Consider the following 15,984-nt stretch of genomic DNA (forward strand, 5'->3'; position numbering starts at 1 on the left):
AAATTAAAAAGAAAAAATATTATTGAAGAAAAATAAATTGCATTGGTTTTACTGGGGTGGAGGAAGTTACATTTTTAGGTGTCCGGTCACTTATGACTGGGAAGACAACCAATGCAACCCCTAAACGAAGAGCACCAGAGGGTTAATCCCACCTGATTTTTTTGAGCAAGGACCTTGATCGAGATGGCCAGGTCTCTATTTGCTGATAGTCCAGCTTGTTAATTGGTTAAACTAGCTTGGACTTACTATAAAACCCTGATTTTCCCAAAAAGGCCCCCTGATCAAGATTATTGTCTAGCTTGGACCAACTAGAAACCAGTTAGAATGTTCCAAACACAGCTTTAAACTGACTTTAGTCAAAAAAAAAATCCAGCACAATGTTAGCAAATATGATGAGTATTTCAACATTTCTGTGTGCATGATCTGTGCTACATCTATTTGAACTCAAAAAGTAGTGACAAACCTTCTTTTGATTTTGTGCACTGATAATGTAGATGCCGTTTGTGTTGATAGCTGATGCCAGAGATAGAGAGGACAGTTCCACTGACCCATGGCTGTCCTTGACGGTCTTCAACCATTCGATGTGTCTTGCAGAGTCACACTGAAACAAAGAAAATGTTGGTGAACCAAAATCTGATTTTCTTCCTTTGGTTATCAATGCTAGCAGATACTCTTACCAATTTTTTGGGGAGGTTGGGGTCATTGTCAAGTGCCTTCCACAGTTTTTTCAGCATATCTTTAAAAAGTCTGAAGTCAGCATCTGGCTTCAAATCATAGAGCATTGAGGAGTAGCCAAGAACTGCATCATGAAAACAGGCCACACGATCCACGTCCAAATCATTCTCTCCGGCAGAGATGGAAGCCAAATCCACAAAGACTTTCAACTCATTGATGTCTAAAATGATAAAGAGGATTAACATTTGCTTAAAAAAAAGAGCATTAGAAATAATGAAATCTGAAAGTGCAAACACCTATAATTTACCTTCAAGAGCCTCTTTAACCCATATAACAAAATTCTTTCTGAGGCCAAGCTCCTGAAGGCACAGTCTACGGGACTCTGTGATGTCCACAAGCACAGTTTTTGCCTGCATCAACTCATTGTCAATGCTGTCAAGACGCTCTTGTTTAAAATCCAACTGTGTCTAAAGGGAAGAAAGCCTCATGGGTTTACCATATCAATTACTTATTTGAATCAAAATGAATTTATTTAACAACAGGAAGCATATTGTCAAAAATTAGAAAACTTACAGTAACAAGCAACTTCTCCAAGACTTGAAAGTCTCCTTGTAGGCAGAGCGTCTGTTTGACCATCATAACCACCTGAGCTGACTCTACTGCCAGATAAAGCTCATGGTACTGCTCGATCTGCTGGATTCTTGTCTGGACCCAGTGCCGGTCATCCCTGATATCCAGTTTGCACATGATTGCAACTTCCACTTCCAGATCGTCATACTTTCCCTTGTAGGCTTTGAATGTTTCATCAACCTTTTTAAAAGTTATGCTACCATCTTTCAGCATTGTGTATATGTTTCTGTAGGCATCATAACATGATTTGAAAATTTCACTGTTAAGATCTTCGAGCGTGATATCCGATTCCTCCTCACTCTCTGCAAACTCTTTTGCCTCATTCACCCAACACGTTTTGAAAATGTAGCTGTCTTTATAGACATTTAGGACCTCTGCCATAGATCGAACATCATCATTAAGCTCAAAGTAGGCAGCTCTTGACACTGGAGAGCGAATTTGATTTAATAAATGAACGTCCATGAACTCATCCAGGTCCATCTCATCTATATCAATATGGTGTTTTTCTTCCAACCATTCAAAATCAACTGTAAATCACAAAATTATTATAATATTAATCTCTGTATAAAAGCAATTTGTTATTATCAGGTGTTCAATAGATAGCTTTTACCGGTAACATGCTCCTCTAGACTGTGGCACATTGTAATGAGAGCATCCACCAATGCACTCTCATGACTGATAGCCTTCACCTCCTCTTGTCTAGACTGAAGAAGCCTCTTCATGGCGTTGGTGTCCTTGTACTGTTCATTTTCACAAAAACACTCTGGAAAAACAGTAGGTTCATGACTCTTCACATTATAAAGTGTTAAAAGGGTAAAATCTCCTGTGTGAGGTACTTTACCTAAATTGAGCAGCTCAAAGAACGCACTACTCTTCTGCAGGATGAGATTGAGTAGCTTTATCTTTATATTCCCTGTTACAAGTTGATCTACAATGTTTGTGAATAATGATGTTGCCATGGCTAATTTCTCTTTAGCTTCATCAGAAAGCTGATCGATCAGTTTTTCATCAGCACCTGCAGCCAAAATAGAAATAATATCTCTGTCATCATACAGTTTCTGTCTTTACATAACATAAAAACATAAAAAGCCATGTGGAGGGAAACTATATAATTACCATGAAGCTGAAATATATTTTTGGCTGCTGTCCAGCCCAGAAGATGTTTGAGAACAACTTCCACTTCCTCCAGATAAGTTCCTTTGTCATCTCTTGGCCAGGACTTTAGGATGATGGTAGACACAAGCTTTCCAAATTTCCAGTTTATCCGGTATTTATTTAATGTCTCAAAAAGTTTTCCCTCAGATTTAGTCTGTTAAAAAAAGTGTACATTTGTCTTGTTAAAATGCATAAAACAAGTAACAAGTAATTTGAAACAGTGTACTTTAAACAGTTTTGCCCAGACGAAAACTGCAACTCTTAAAGAATAGGAAAGTCGACACCAAATTTATTTTCATCTCTATGTCATAATGACTTTTGAAAGTAATAGTTCACACAAATGAACATTGTCACATTTACTCCACTTCACATCATGTTGTTTCCATGTTCAAATAGTTTATTATACACAGCTCTCTAGAATGCATAATTCTCATTTGTCAATTGCAGCATTCAGAGGTCATATAGTTCCGATAATTGATCACTGCCCAAGACGACGCTGCATATCAGACCACTCACGCAATGGACTCGCACTCTCGTTTCATACAAACAAAACAGTTGTTATCTGTGTCTTAATTTATTGATTGTATTGAAAATTAATTCGGAGGACTTCAGTATTACTATTACTCTAATATTGCTCGGCATTGAGAGAGATAATGATCTAACTGATATTATCCCTGACATTATGACTTCAATTTCAGTCTAATCATCTCACAAGTTTGCCTCATGAATTCATAAGACTTTAAAATACACTATATTGCCAAACGTTTTGGGACGCCTGCCTTTACATGCACATGAACTTTAATGACATCCTATTATTAATCCGTAGGATTTAATATGGAGTGCATGCACTCCATATGTGCACACCGCTCTGTGATTTTAGGTGGCCTATCACTTTGTGGCTGAGTTGCTGTTGTTCCCAATTGCTTCCACTTTGTTATAATACTACTAACAGTTGACAGTGGATTGGAATATTTAGTAGTGAGGAAATTTCACAAATGGACTTATTGCACAGGTAGCAACCTATCACGGTACCACGCTTAAATTCACTGAGCTCCTGACAGCGACCCATTCTTTCACAAATGTTTGTAGAAGCGTCTGCATGCCTAGTACTTGATTTATACACCTGTGGCCATGGAAGTGATTGGAACACCTGAATTCAATTATTTAGAGGGGTGTCCCAATACTTTTGGCAATATAGTGTATATTGTGCAAGTTATTTGGACTACTTTAAATTATACTTCTATGGTGCTTTTGCGTCCTTTTAGAAGCTTGAAAGATCCAATTCATTCTAACTGCATGCAAAAGAGCGACTAGTACATTATTTCACATTTCTACCTTTGTCTTCCAAAAGATAGAAAAGTGTTTGAAATGACATGAGGGTAAGTGAATTACATTTTTTGATTAACTAACTTTCCATGTAGTGTACACATACACAGATCAGGCATAACATTATTATTAACACTGACAGGTGACGTGAATAACACTGATTATCTCTTCATCACGGCACCTGTTAGTGGGTGGGATATATTAGGCAGCAAGTGAGCATTTTGTCCTCAAAGTGTTAGAAGCAGGAAAAACTGGCAAGCATAAGGATTTGAGTTTGAGGTTCTATCAAAAGAGGCTCAAGCAAGGAACAGTGGTGAACCGGTGACCGGGTCATGGGCGGCCAAGACTCATTGATCCACGTGGGGAGCAAAGGCTGGCCCGTGTGGTCCGATCAAACAGACAAACTACTATAGCTCAAATTGCTCAAGAAGTTAATGCTGGTTCTGATAGAAAGGTGTCATAATAACTGCTAACATCTTGGTGCCAGATACCACAGCACACCTTCAGGGGTCTAGTGGAGTTCATGCCTTGAAGGGTCAGGGCTGTTTTGGCAGCAAAAAGGGGACCAACACAATATTAGGATCATAATGTTATGCCCGATCGGTGTATATATTATATTTTGGCCATATTGCCCACCCCTAGCACTAAGCATTTTAAGCCAGCATGCATTTGAAACAAAATTCTGCTGATACAAGAGCATTCAAAGGTCAGACTAGGGATGAAACGATTACCGGTTTCACGATAAACCACGATAAAATTTAGTGACGGTTAGTAATATCGTATAAAATTTTATTATCATTAAAACCGCGTGTGATTATCACGGTTGTGAAAACTCGCGGTAAATCCTGTGTAGTCAGCGTCAGTCAGGCGCAGCACCGCTGTTTTTTGAATGATAAGAAATGGCAGTGACAGCACTTCTGGGGATTGTTCAGCCTCTAAAAGGACCAAATCTGAGGTGTGGTCATATTTTGGCTTTTACAAAAGTCCTGAGGGAAACTTAATCTAAGATGGTCACCCTGTCCCAGCCAGCACAGTCATGTGGGGTCCATATGGGCGTCACCTGGGCTGTCTAACTGGGGCCCAGCCAGTTTTGTCCTCAGTTTCCATGTAGGCCCCACATGGGCTAGCCCAGATGAACTGAACACTGCTCAGTGTGCACACTACAGGCTGTTAAATGTAACTGAATCAGTGTTGGAGTTAATGAGATAATTAAGTGATTAATAGAGTAATGACTGAATATTACTGAAGACTCCTGATGATAACAAGCAGAATCACTGAAGGACAGAGAAACACAACAGACTTCAGACACAACTTCACAAAAGCATTATCAGCTTCCCTTTTTACCTATTAGATTGACTTTCTGTTATCTTAGTTTTTATTGATAATTCCCACTGAGCAAAGGCGTACGTTGAAAAGACGTCCACTGAGGAGCCAGAATGAAAGTTTTTATGACGTCTGTTTTTGATGTGTTCTGCACGCCCGATATAGACGTTCATGGAACCTCAAGGTTAAAAACTAGTTCAAATTGTGGACATATTTTCCATTTGTAATTGCAAAGCAACTCACAGACAGTGTGTGTTTGTCCAGAAATCATGAAAATAAAAGAAACTTAGCTCACACCTTTAGACACTTTAGACAACTTAGCATCTGTAATTCACACATCTTTGGATCGTGAGAGAATCGTGGGATTCAATCCAGGATCTTCTTGCTGTGAGGAGACAGTGTTTCCCACTGAGACACTGGTGCTGCCCTTAATCACAGACATAAGACACACTTTGACTATTTCTGTCAGACATCTACAGAAGCTCTTACTGAGAATTAACAGAGGTTTAGATGTTGATATTAATGTTTCATTTGAAGTCACCATTGTGGTGGGAAGCGTTTGCTTTAGTTGGGCTCTTGGTCCCTGTACTTGAGTTAGCTTTTCTTTGGCTGCTGTAACTGTGTATGAGAAACACAATAGTTATGGCTGAGAAAGCAAAGATAAAGCGACTTCAGGTGTTGTCAGCTCCTTGTTGATGACTAAATCATCAGAAGTCTAGAATCTGATGTTGTGCTTTTGAGTTTTGTGTTCTTGTTTGGGAAATAATCGTTTGTTTATATACAATAACCTTGTGAATCCACTGTATCGGGACTAATAGCAATAAAATAATCACTCATCCTGAAAGATGATAAAACAGCATGTGCACATTGTTTTGAGAAAATATTTCACATAGTCACACGCAGACATCAAGATTTTGCATATGATTCACAACAACGGTGACAATCATAACAAAAAAAACTTCATGCTGCAATGCATGATGGGTAGCTTCAAAGTACAAAACTCATGCTTGATTGTCACCGTTGTTGTGAATCATATGCAAAATCTTGATGTCTGCGTGTGACTATGTGACATATTTTCTCAAAACAATGTGCACCTGCTTTTTTATCATCTTTCAGGATGAGTGATTTGTTTATTGCTATTGGTGTCAATACAGCAGATTCACAAGGTTATAGTATATAAACAAATTATTATTTGCCGAACAAGAACCTAAAACTCAAAAGCACAACATCAGATTCTAGACTTCTGATAATTTAGTCATCAACAAGGCGCTGACAACACCTGAAGTCACTTTATCTTTGCTTTCTCAGCCATAAGTATTGTGTTTCACACACACAGTTATAACATCCAAAGAAAAGCTAACTCAAGTACAGGGACCAAGAGCCCAACTAAAGCAAACGCTTCCCACCACAATGGTGACTTCAAATTCACCATAAATATCAACATCTAAAGCTCTGTTAATTCTCAGTAAGAGCTTCTGTAGACGTCTGACAGAAATAGTCAAAGTGTGTCTTATGTCTGTGATTAAGGGCAGCACCAGTGTCTCAGTGGGAAACACTGTCTCCTCACAGCAAGAAGATCCTGGATTGAATCCCACGATTCTCTCACGATCCAAAGATGTGTGAATTACAGATGCTACATTGTCTAAAGTGTCCAAAGGTGTGAGCTAAGTTTCTTTTATTTTCATGATTTCTGGACAAACACACACTGTCTGTGAGTTGCTTTAAAATTACAAATGGGAAATATGTCCACAATGAGCACATTCAAACTAGTTTTTAACCTTGAGGTTCCATGAACGTCTATATCGGACGTGCAGAACACGTCAAAAACAGACGTCATAAAAACTTTCATTCTGGCTCCTCAGTGGACGTCTTTTCAACGTACACATTTGCTCAGTGGGAATTATCAATAAAAACTAAGATAACAGAAAGTCAATCTAATAGGTAAAAAGGGAAGCTGATAATGCTTTTGTGAAGTTGTGTCTGAAGTCTGTTGTGTTTCTCTGTCCTTCAGTGATTCTGCTTGTTATCATCAGGAGTCTTCAGTAATATTCAGTCATTACTCTATTAATCACTTAATTATCTCATTAACTCCAACACTGATTCAGTCACATTTAACAGCCTGTAGTGTGCACACTGAGCAGTGTTCAGTTCATCTGGGCTAGCCCATGTGGGGCCTACATGGAAACTGAGGACAAAACTGGCTGGGCCCCAGTTAGACAGCCCAGGTGACGCCCATATGGGCCCCACATGACTGTGCTGGCTGGGGTCTGCAGAACATGCCAGAAGAAAGTCACTGTAATAGGGGAAACACTTCAAAACTACGAACGGCAAGTGGACTTTGACCTCAATACCAAAACTACATCTGGGAAATAATAACGTGAAGCGAAAAAACAAATTTAGTCAAGACTAACATTTAAGGGATAATCAGGGCTTGACATTAACAACCGCCATTTGCGGGTGTAAGTTATTTCGGCTGCACACTAGTCACTCTGGCTGTTGAACTTATAATAGTCTTCTCAAAAAACATCTGTTATAATCGCGTTGCGCATTATAACCACTCACACGTGTTTCTATTGAGTTTATGAATGCAATGTCTCATAATCAGAGGCGTTCAGATTAGCCGGAGTTTCATTCAGAGCGCGCGCCGCTCTTACTCGCTGAAATCTACACTAAAAGCAGAGATAAACGTGCGATGTATGCAGGAGATTCATTCATCATACAGTGGTTGTACTGTTTTTGTTCTATTTCAGCAGTGAAAATGGTTTTAAAAACACAGCAGAAGCACAGCGCATCTGACATGACTGGCATAACGCTGGTGAATTTAGGGACCGTCTCTAAAGTTACATACAACATTGGTAACGTTATACACGTTTCTGACTTCAATAGCATTTGAAGAGAATGACAGTCATAAAACTGACTGTAAAGTGATCATTTAGGTGTCAGGTATGATGCACACATTTTGATATTTAATAAAATAAACTGTCAAATCATATGGAAATATGGATATGCATTATTTCACTTGGATACTGTTTGGGCTCTAACACAAAATATGCTAGATTTAAATGCATCATTGCTGAACACTGTTAATATATTTTTAAGCAATATTCTCATCAGAGATAATATTAGAGATTATATTTACAACAAATTATTATTACTTATGCGTTATGCGTTGCTATTGACGACGGCCATTAAGGAAGGAAATCCCACTGAATCTAGCTTAAAAAAGTGCATAGAGCTGCTTGATTTATTTGTTGTTTGTTGATTTTCAAATATAAAACTTGTTGAAATGTTTTAAGTGAGTGCATCAGTTCTTTTTGAACACTTTCATCTCGTTTGAACAAAACCGTGATAATATTGATAACCGTGATAATTTGGGTCACTATAATCGTGATGTTAAATTTCCATACCGTTTCATCCCTAGGTCAGACTAGGATTTGGTCCTCATTTTATTAAATGTTCTAATCTATATGTGTGTTATGTTGTGTGACTCATAATATCAGTGAGAATGAAGTGAAAGACCTTTACCTGGCATATTGTGGTAACAGCCTGGAGAGCACACTTCTCTACACTGTCAACCAAAAAAGGCTGGGAGCTGTTAAGTTCAGTAATCTTTGAGCAATACATCTGGATTTGATTCAGCTGATCTTCCTAATAAAGAGTGAAAACAAATTGCTTATTTACAAATACAGAAGATGTGTTAACAAAATGTGCAACATTTTAATATCACTGATCTGATGATCCTTAAGTTCATATAAATCGATTATACATTCATATTATTTAATCATTTTGCAAGTTCAAAACTCTAAGGCTAAGACAATTTCTTTTGCCATATTACTGTAGATAGTGATGCAAGAAACACGGTCATGAGTATTTTAGTACAGTATTCCCTGCGCAGTGGAATAATGTTAACACAACTGAAAGTAAAAAACTGAAAGTAAAGCATTTTTGATTATTATTGTTTATAAAAAATTTAATTAAAACATTGGACTTGTTCTTGACTTTCAACCCGACTAGACGTGTATACTGTAACAGTGTTATAATTACCTGTTGATATTTCCCCTCAAAGTCCATTGTAAATGTCTCTCTCCATTCTTTAGTGAAGTCCTTATTCATGAAGTCTATGGCAATAATGTTATTCCAAATCTGTAAAACAGAACATAAAATATAATAAATTATATAGATTTAAAATGTGTGGATTGAACTGGTTAGTTTGCATGAACATACAGTACTTGTTCTGCTTACCTCAACCTCTGTAGTGAAGCTGGTACCCGTATAATTCAAAAGTCTGCCTTTGAAAGTTTGTCTGATCCACGCTTTCACAGTCCGCTTGGCATCACTGAGTAATGCAAGTGTCTTCTCAGGAAAAGTGTCTGCTTCTTGCATTGTCTAAGGGATGAATTTTTAATTAAAACAATGACATTGTTTAAAATGAATGATTAAAGAAGACATCAAATTGTTTCAAAGATAACTTGATCTTAGGATGGAATACCTGGATAAATCCTGATACAGAGGCCACAAGGTTCATGCACGCAACAGGAATATCAGTGAAATTTTGTCCATAGCTGTAGTAATGAACTAGATTGCAGATCTTCTCAAGAAGTTTGCAGGTTGCTTGTATACACTGAACGCCATACTCCTCATTCAGACAGCTACAACAGTAATGAAAGCAAGTTAATTAGCACACCTTGATAGGGCTATTGTTTGGATCTGAAATTCTCTTCTGTATTTTCTTACATTTTAGCTACAAGTCCCTATTTACAGTGGCAAGAAAAAGTATGTGAACCGCTTGCAGAATCTGTGAAAATATGAATAATTAAAAACAGAGGGATCATACAAAATGCATGTTATTAGAAACCGATTATCTTGAAACCGTTAGATTTCTTATTATTATTATTCCGCCATGGAAGTCTATGGCAGCCCATAGAACCGTTTTGTGGGAAAATTATGAAATTTAGTACACTGATAGAGGTCATTACCAATAGTAACCAAACCCATTTTGGAGTCTCTAACTCAATCCCTATAGCGCCACCACCTGTCCAAAGTTTGACTCATATTTTTGCTAATAACTTTTGAACCCTAAGAGCTAGAAACAAAATCCTTTTTCCTTCGATTCCTTGGCTCAAGCCGATTCGATTGCACCCCATGACCTCATTTCCGTCATGAAAATTTTCCTGCCATTTTTAATTAACCGAAACCCAACTTTTTCGAACTTCTCCTAGGCCATTGGTCCGATTTACACTAAAATTTAACCAGATCATCTCCAGACAGTGTTGACAAAAAAACATGGAATTCAAGTTGATTCGTCAAATCGTTTTCGATTAACACGCAAACAAATTTTACGTAAAGCTTGCAAAACCACACTTAAGGCAATATCTCCGCAATGCTTTATTGTATTCAAACCAAACTTGGTACAAGTCATCACAAGCATGACCTGAGCCAACATGCAGCGTTTCGGCGCAGCGCCACCTACTGGTCCGGAGATTCTAAAAATGGCTATTTTTGTCTATCCAAATGTCTATTTTTTTTCTCGTTAGATTCAGGACGGCATGCCGAGTCGTCTGATATCCAATTTTACCATATCGGCCATTTTGACTGTCGGCCATTTTGAATTATGTACTAAAATGCTGTATTTTATGAACGCATGAACGGATTGTCACGAAACTCGGTATGGGTCATCAGCACGAGAACCTGAAGTAGCCTGACAAGTTTTGAAACAGCGCCACCTAGTGGAGAATTTTTTTTGTAAAAACGCTTATAACTTTGGGTGGGGTTGACTTATTTTCATGGGACTAACTTTTTGTCTCCTGAATCCTTGCCGAGTCCAACGATACCAGACTTGCCAGGTTTCGGCGTATGGTTTGGCAGCGCGGTAATTTAGCGCTTAAAAAAACGTTAGCTGATATCTTCGAAAACGCCAGTCCGATCGAGACGAAACCAGCGCCAGAAAATCAGAAACATAGGTCGATAGCTATATGTTAAAGCCCAAATGTCAAAATATTGATAGTAAAGGGTAGTAAAATCCAATCAAAGTCAGGTGTCAGTCATTTTTTACATGTTTTTTCATATAAATGTCTATAACTCCAAAACGATATGAGATATTTTCACCAAAATTGACATACACATGTATGGGCTCACTCCGATGACACATAAAAAAAATTGTAGGATTGTGCCTCTTGGTGGCGCTATAATAGAACTAAACATGACATTGGCACTATACAATTCAATGTTTTAATGTGGTGTTTCAACGTTTTTGCTTCAAATGTCTTCACTCATTTTTTCAGTTGGTCTGCTGCTATCTTCCTTGTTTGCTTCTGTTGCACTTGGCCCCGTTAATGGCTGCTTGCAGCTATATTTTTTTATTTAGTACTGTCCGGAATATTTTTTTTTTTTTTTTACATATAGTCCACAAGACAAAATAATTGCTGAACCTTTTTTAATAGTTGTGTTTGAGTCTCTCAATTGTCCTCAATGTGAAAAGATGGATCTTAAAATCGTTCAGTCATTGCTGGAGAGGGTTCAAATATGAAAAAGATGCTGGAAAATTGAAGAATGTGCAGGACCTGGAGGATTTTTCTGAAGAACATTGGGCAGTTTAACTGATCAGGACAAACAAGGGACTCATGAACAACCATCACAAAACAAAAAAACAGCCGTGGATCATCATGGAACGACACACAGTATTGAGAATTAATGGTTTATAAACTTTTGATCGGGGTCCTTTTAATAAAATCAGCAAATTTTTTGTCTTGTGGACTATATGTAAAAAAAGAAAAATATGCAAAATATCTTATTCAGGACAGTACTAAATAAAAAATAACATGGATTTTGTATGATCCCTCTTATTTAGTTGAAATTATTCCCATTTTCACAGATTCTGCAAGCGGTTCACATACTTTTTCTTGCCACTGTATATCTTATTTCTTATTATGTTCATTTTCTCAACTTCTCTAATCAACTTTAGCTGTCACTATTGCCGCTTCAACACCAAATTATTACAAATAAATAATTTACATAAAAGGCACAAAAAAAAAAAATGTGTAGAAGACCTTTACCTGTATCTTTGTTCGAGCAAGTGACTTTGAATGTGTGCCAGAACGTCCGCTACATTCTGAGAGAAAATGATAAAAATAAATTAAATTAATTAAATTAAATCAAATATGGACAGTCCAAGCGGCAGCATTTTCCACAGTTGCAGTTTCTTTTATTTGCCAAAGGTATACTACATGCTAATTTAATCTGTTCTGGTTTGTACATATATGGTTATTTCTGTTGATGGCTTGATACTCACTGTGGAAGTGCTGTAGTTTATATCATTGGGGCATTTCATGGTGAAAAGCTGCAGGATGTCCAGGAGCTCTACATGGATGATGGAGTTGCAGTCAACCAACTCATCTACTGTCATCAGATACATCCAAGACCGGGCCAGCAGTCTGTCTACCTCAACCAAATGTCCATGTGTCTTCATGAGATTCAACATAGCCCTAAAATAGAGATTCAACGATGAATACCGTTTCAATGAAAGGGTGTACATGGTCTGCAACAATGCTTAGGTAGGTGGTACTTGTCCAAGTAACATCCACAGGGATGGCAGGACCCAAGGTTTCCCAGCAGAACATTGCCCAAAGCATCACACTGCCTCCGCCGGCTTGCCTTCTTCCCATAGTGCATCCTGGTGTCATGTGCTCCCCAGGTAAGCGAAGCACACACACCCAGCACACGCATTTCATAATGTTATGCCTGATCAGTATATATATCAGTGTTATATATATATATATATATATATATATATACAGTGAGGAAAATAAGTATTTGAACACCCTGCTATTTTGCAAGTTCTCCCACTTAGAAATCATGGAGGGGTCTGAAATTGTCATCGTAGGTGCATGTCCACTGTGAGAGGCATAATCAAAAAAAAAAAATCCAGAAATCACAATGTATGATTTTTTTAACTATTTATTTGCATGATACAGCTGCAAATAAGTATTTGAACACCTGAGAAAATCAATGTTAATATTTGGTACAGTAGCCTTTGTTTGCAATTACAGAGGTCAAACGTTTCCTGTAGTTTTTCACCAGGTTTGCACACACTGCAGGAGGGATTTTGGCCCACTCCTCCACAGAGATCTTCTCTAGATCAGTCAGGTTTCTAGCCTGTCGCTGAGAAACACAGAGTTTGAGCTCCCTCCAAAGATTCTCTATTGGGTTTAGGTCTGGAGACTGGCTAGGCCACGCCAGAACCTTGATATGCTTCTTACAGAGCCACTCCTTGGTTATCCTGGCTGTGTGCTTCGGGTCATTGTCATGTTGGAAGACCCAGCCTCGACCCATCTTCAATGCTCTAACTGAGGGAAGGAGGTTGTTCCCCAAAATCTCGCAATAGATGGCCCCGGTCATCCTCTCCTTAATACAGTGCAGTCGCCCTGTCCCATGTGCAGAAAAAACACCCCCAAAGCATGATGCTACAATTTTGTCTCTGGTGTCTTTGGACAGCTCTTTGGTCTTGGCCATGTTAGTAGTTGGATACTTACTGATTGTATGGGGTGGACAGGTGTCTTTATGCAGCTAACGACCTCAAACAGGTGCATCTAATTTAGGATAATAAATGGAGTGGAGGTGGACATTTTAAAGGCAGACTAACAGATCTTTGAGGGTCAGAATTCTAGCTGATAGACAGGTGTTCAAATACTTATTTGCAGCTGTATCATACAAATAAATAGTTAAAAAATCATATATTGTGATTTCTGGATTTTTTTTTTTTAGATTATGTCTCTCACAGTGGACATGCACCTACGATGACAATTTCAGACCCCTCCATGATTTCCAAGAGGGAGAACTTGCAAAATAGCAGGGTGTTCAAATACTTATTTTCCTCACTGTATATATATATATAAATAATGTAATCAACCAATCGTTTTATATTAACATGATCTAACCTGGAAATTTGAAATTAAAACCACAAAAAAGCATTTGGAAACCTACAGATAAAAAAATGAATACCTTCTTTCTTGTGTTCTGGAAGAAGGTACAGCAGCTGGTTTGAGTCCCTGCAGTCCAGCCCAGCTCTGCTCATATTTAATGTTGACCTTAGTAAACACTGGTTCAAATGGTTTTGAAGTGCCTTTGAGAAGGTGCAGAAGTGGAATTACGATGATCCATTTGGTCATGTTCTCTGCTCTCACTTTGTTGATCAGCGCCTCCACCATGTCAGACAAGCTAAAGAATGTAATCAATGTTAACAAGACCTTTTAGATACTGATACTTTTCTCAAAACAAGCAGGACCTTGTCGGAAAATAATTTTGGCAATGTGTAAAAAACAAATCAAGTCACCATCGTTTAAAGCTATGGTGGAAAGCACGATTTTCAGTGGATAATGACTTGAATTTCAGTTTGATCCTCACACAAAGCTATTGTATTAAAGATGACTTAAAAATAACATTTAAACTGTACACTTTTTATACTTGAATATGATTTTTTTGCCATTATTTAAATAATTAAAAAGAAAATAGCACAGTATACAGGACCTCTTTATTCTCTAAGTGTTTTGCTTTGCAACACACTCTCTTGAAATCTCTATAATTTACATATAACCAAAATAACTGTACTCACTTTATTTCTGAGAAGGATTCCGTTATATCAGTCCAGAAGGACAGGAATTCATCCTTAGGTAATTTTGGCAGGCAGAGGGCAGTGCAGAGACGAGAAAGAGTTGCATTTTCTAATTCTAGACGATACTGTCTCCACATATACAGCATGATGAGAGCAGCCTCCAGTGGCTTCTTGATGAAAGCACTCTTTCCCTCGCTGTCCTTCTCTAGCTCTGGAGTCACCCGCTCCAGCATAAACTGCTTCAGAAGCTTGCTCACCTGACAGGATGAAATGAGACCGTATGTTAAATTTCATGTTGACATTTACATCTGAGCACTATATTATGTCTTTTGGTCTGTGCTCTTAAAGGCATAGTTCACCAAAAAGAAAATCCTGTCATTATTTACTTACAACCCCAAATCAGAAAAAGTTGGGACAGTATGGAAAACGAAAAAAAAAAAAAAAAGAAGTGATTTCTAAATTTACTTTGACTTGTATTTCATTGGAGACAATATGAACACAAAATATTTCATGTTTTGTCTGGTCAACTTCATGTCATTTGTAAATATGCATCCTTTCCTGTCATTCAGACCTGCAACACATTTCAAAAAAAGTTGGGACAGGAGCAATTTAGGGCTAGTAATGAGGTAAAATGGTTAAATAATGATGGGATTAGAAACAGGTGATGTCAACAGGTGATTGTAATTATGATTTGGTACAAAAGCAGCATCCAAGAAAGGTCTAATCCTTTAGGAGCAAAGATGGGCCGAGGATCGCCAGTTTGCCAACAAATACGTGAGAAAATTATTGAAATGTTTAAAAACAATGTTCCTCAAAGAAAGATAGGAAGAGATTTGGATTTTTCACATTCAACAGTGCATAACATAATTAAAAGATTCAAGGAATCTGGAGGAATTTCAGTGCATAAAGGACAAGGGCGCAAGCCTAAGCTGAACAACCGTGATCTCCGATCCCTCAGGCGGCACTGTATCAAGAATCGTCATTCATCTATATGCGATATCACCACATGGGCTCAGGACTACTTTGGAAAACCTTTGTCAAGTACCACAATATGTAGTTACATTCACAAATGCCAGTTAAAACCGAACTGTGCCAAAAGGAAGCCCTATGTTAACAGTGTCCAGAAGCGCCGTCGACTTCTCTGGGCTCGGAGGCATCTGGGATGGACCATCACACAGTGGAAACGTGTACTGTGGTCAGATGAATCAGTATTTCAGGTATTTTTTGGGAGGAATGGACGCCGTGTGCTCCGGACCAAAGAAGAAAAG

General features: G+C 38.1%; 1 protein-coding gene across 2 annotated transcripts in view; it reads right to left on the reverse strand.

The window, feature by feature from the left end:
* LOC307125669 (E3 ubiquitin-protein ligase rnf213-alpha) overlaps positions 1-15,984 on the reverse strand; it is a 98,084-nt gene that overhangs the window by 61,078 nt on the left and 21,022 nt on the right. For both annotated transcript variants that reach the window (XM_079815718.1, XM_079815717.1), the window contains 15 exons: positions 14,717-14,973; positions 14,107-14,322; positions 12,398-12,590; positions 12,162-12,217; positions 9,599-9,758; positions 9,352-9,495; positions 9,154-9,252; positions 8,635-8,757; positions 2,422-2,614; positions 2,147-2,320; positions 1,916-2,068; positions 1,249-1,832; positions 983-1,142; positions 678-895; positions 464-601 (listed from right to left, as the gene is read on the reverse strand). In XM_079815718.1, the coding sequence (XP_079671844.1) occupies positions 464-601; positions 678-895; positions 983-1,142; positions 1,249-1,832; positions 1,916-2,068; positions 2,147-2,320; positions 2,422-2,614; positions 8,635-8,757; positions 9,154-9,252; positions 9,352-9,495; positions 9,599-9,758; positions 12,162-12,217; positions 12,398-12,590; positions 14,107-14,322; positions 14,717-14,973 (2,868 nt within the window). The remainder of the gene's footprint in view (positions 1-463; positions 602-677; positions 896-982; positions 1,143-1,248; positions 1,833-1,915; positions 2,069-2,146; positions 2,321-2,421; positions 2,615-8,634; positions 8,758-9,153; positions 9,253-9,351; positions 9,496-9,598; positions 9,759-12,161; positions 12,218-12,397; positions 12,591-14,106; positions 14,323-14,716; positions 14,974-15,984) is intronic.

The sequence above is a fragment of the Gobio gobio genome (assembly GCF_949357685.1).
Source record: "Gobio gobio genome assembly, chromosome: 1".
Classification (NCBI taxonomy): domain Eukaryota; kingdom Metazoa; phylum Chordata; class Actinopteri; order Cypriniformes; family Gobionidae; genus Gobio; species Gobio gobio.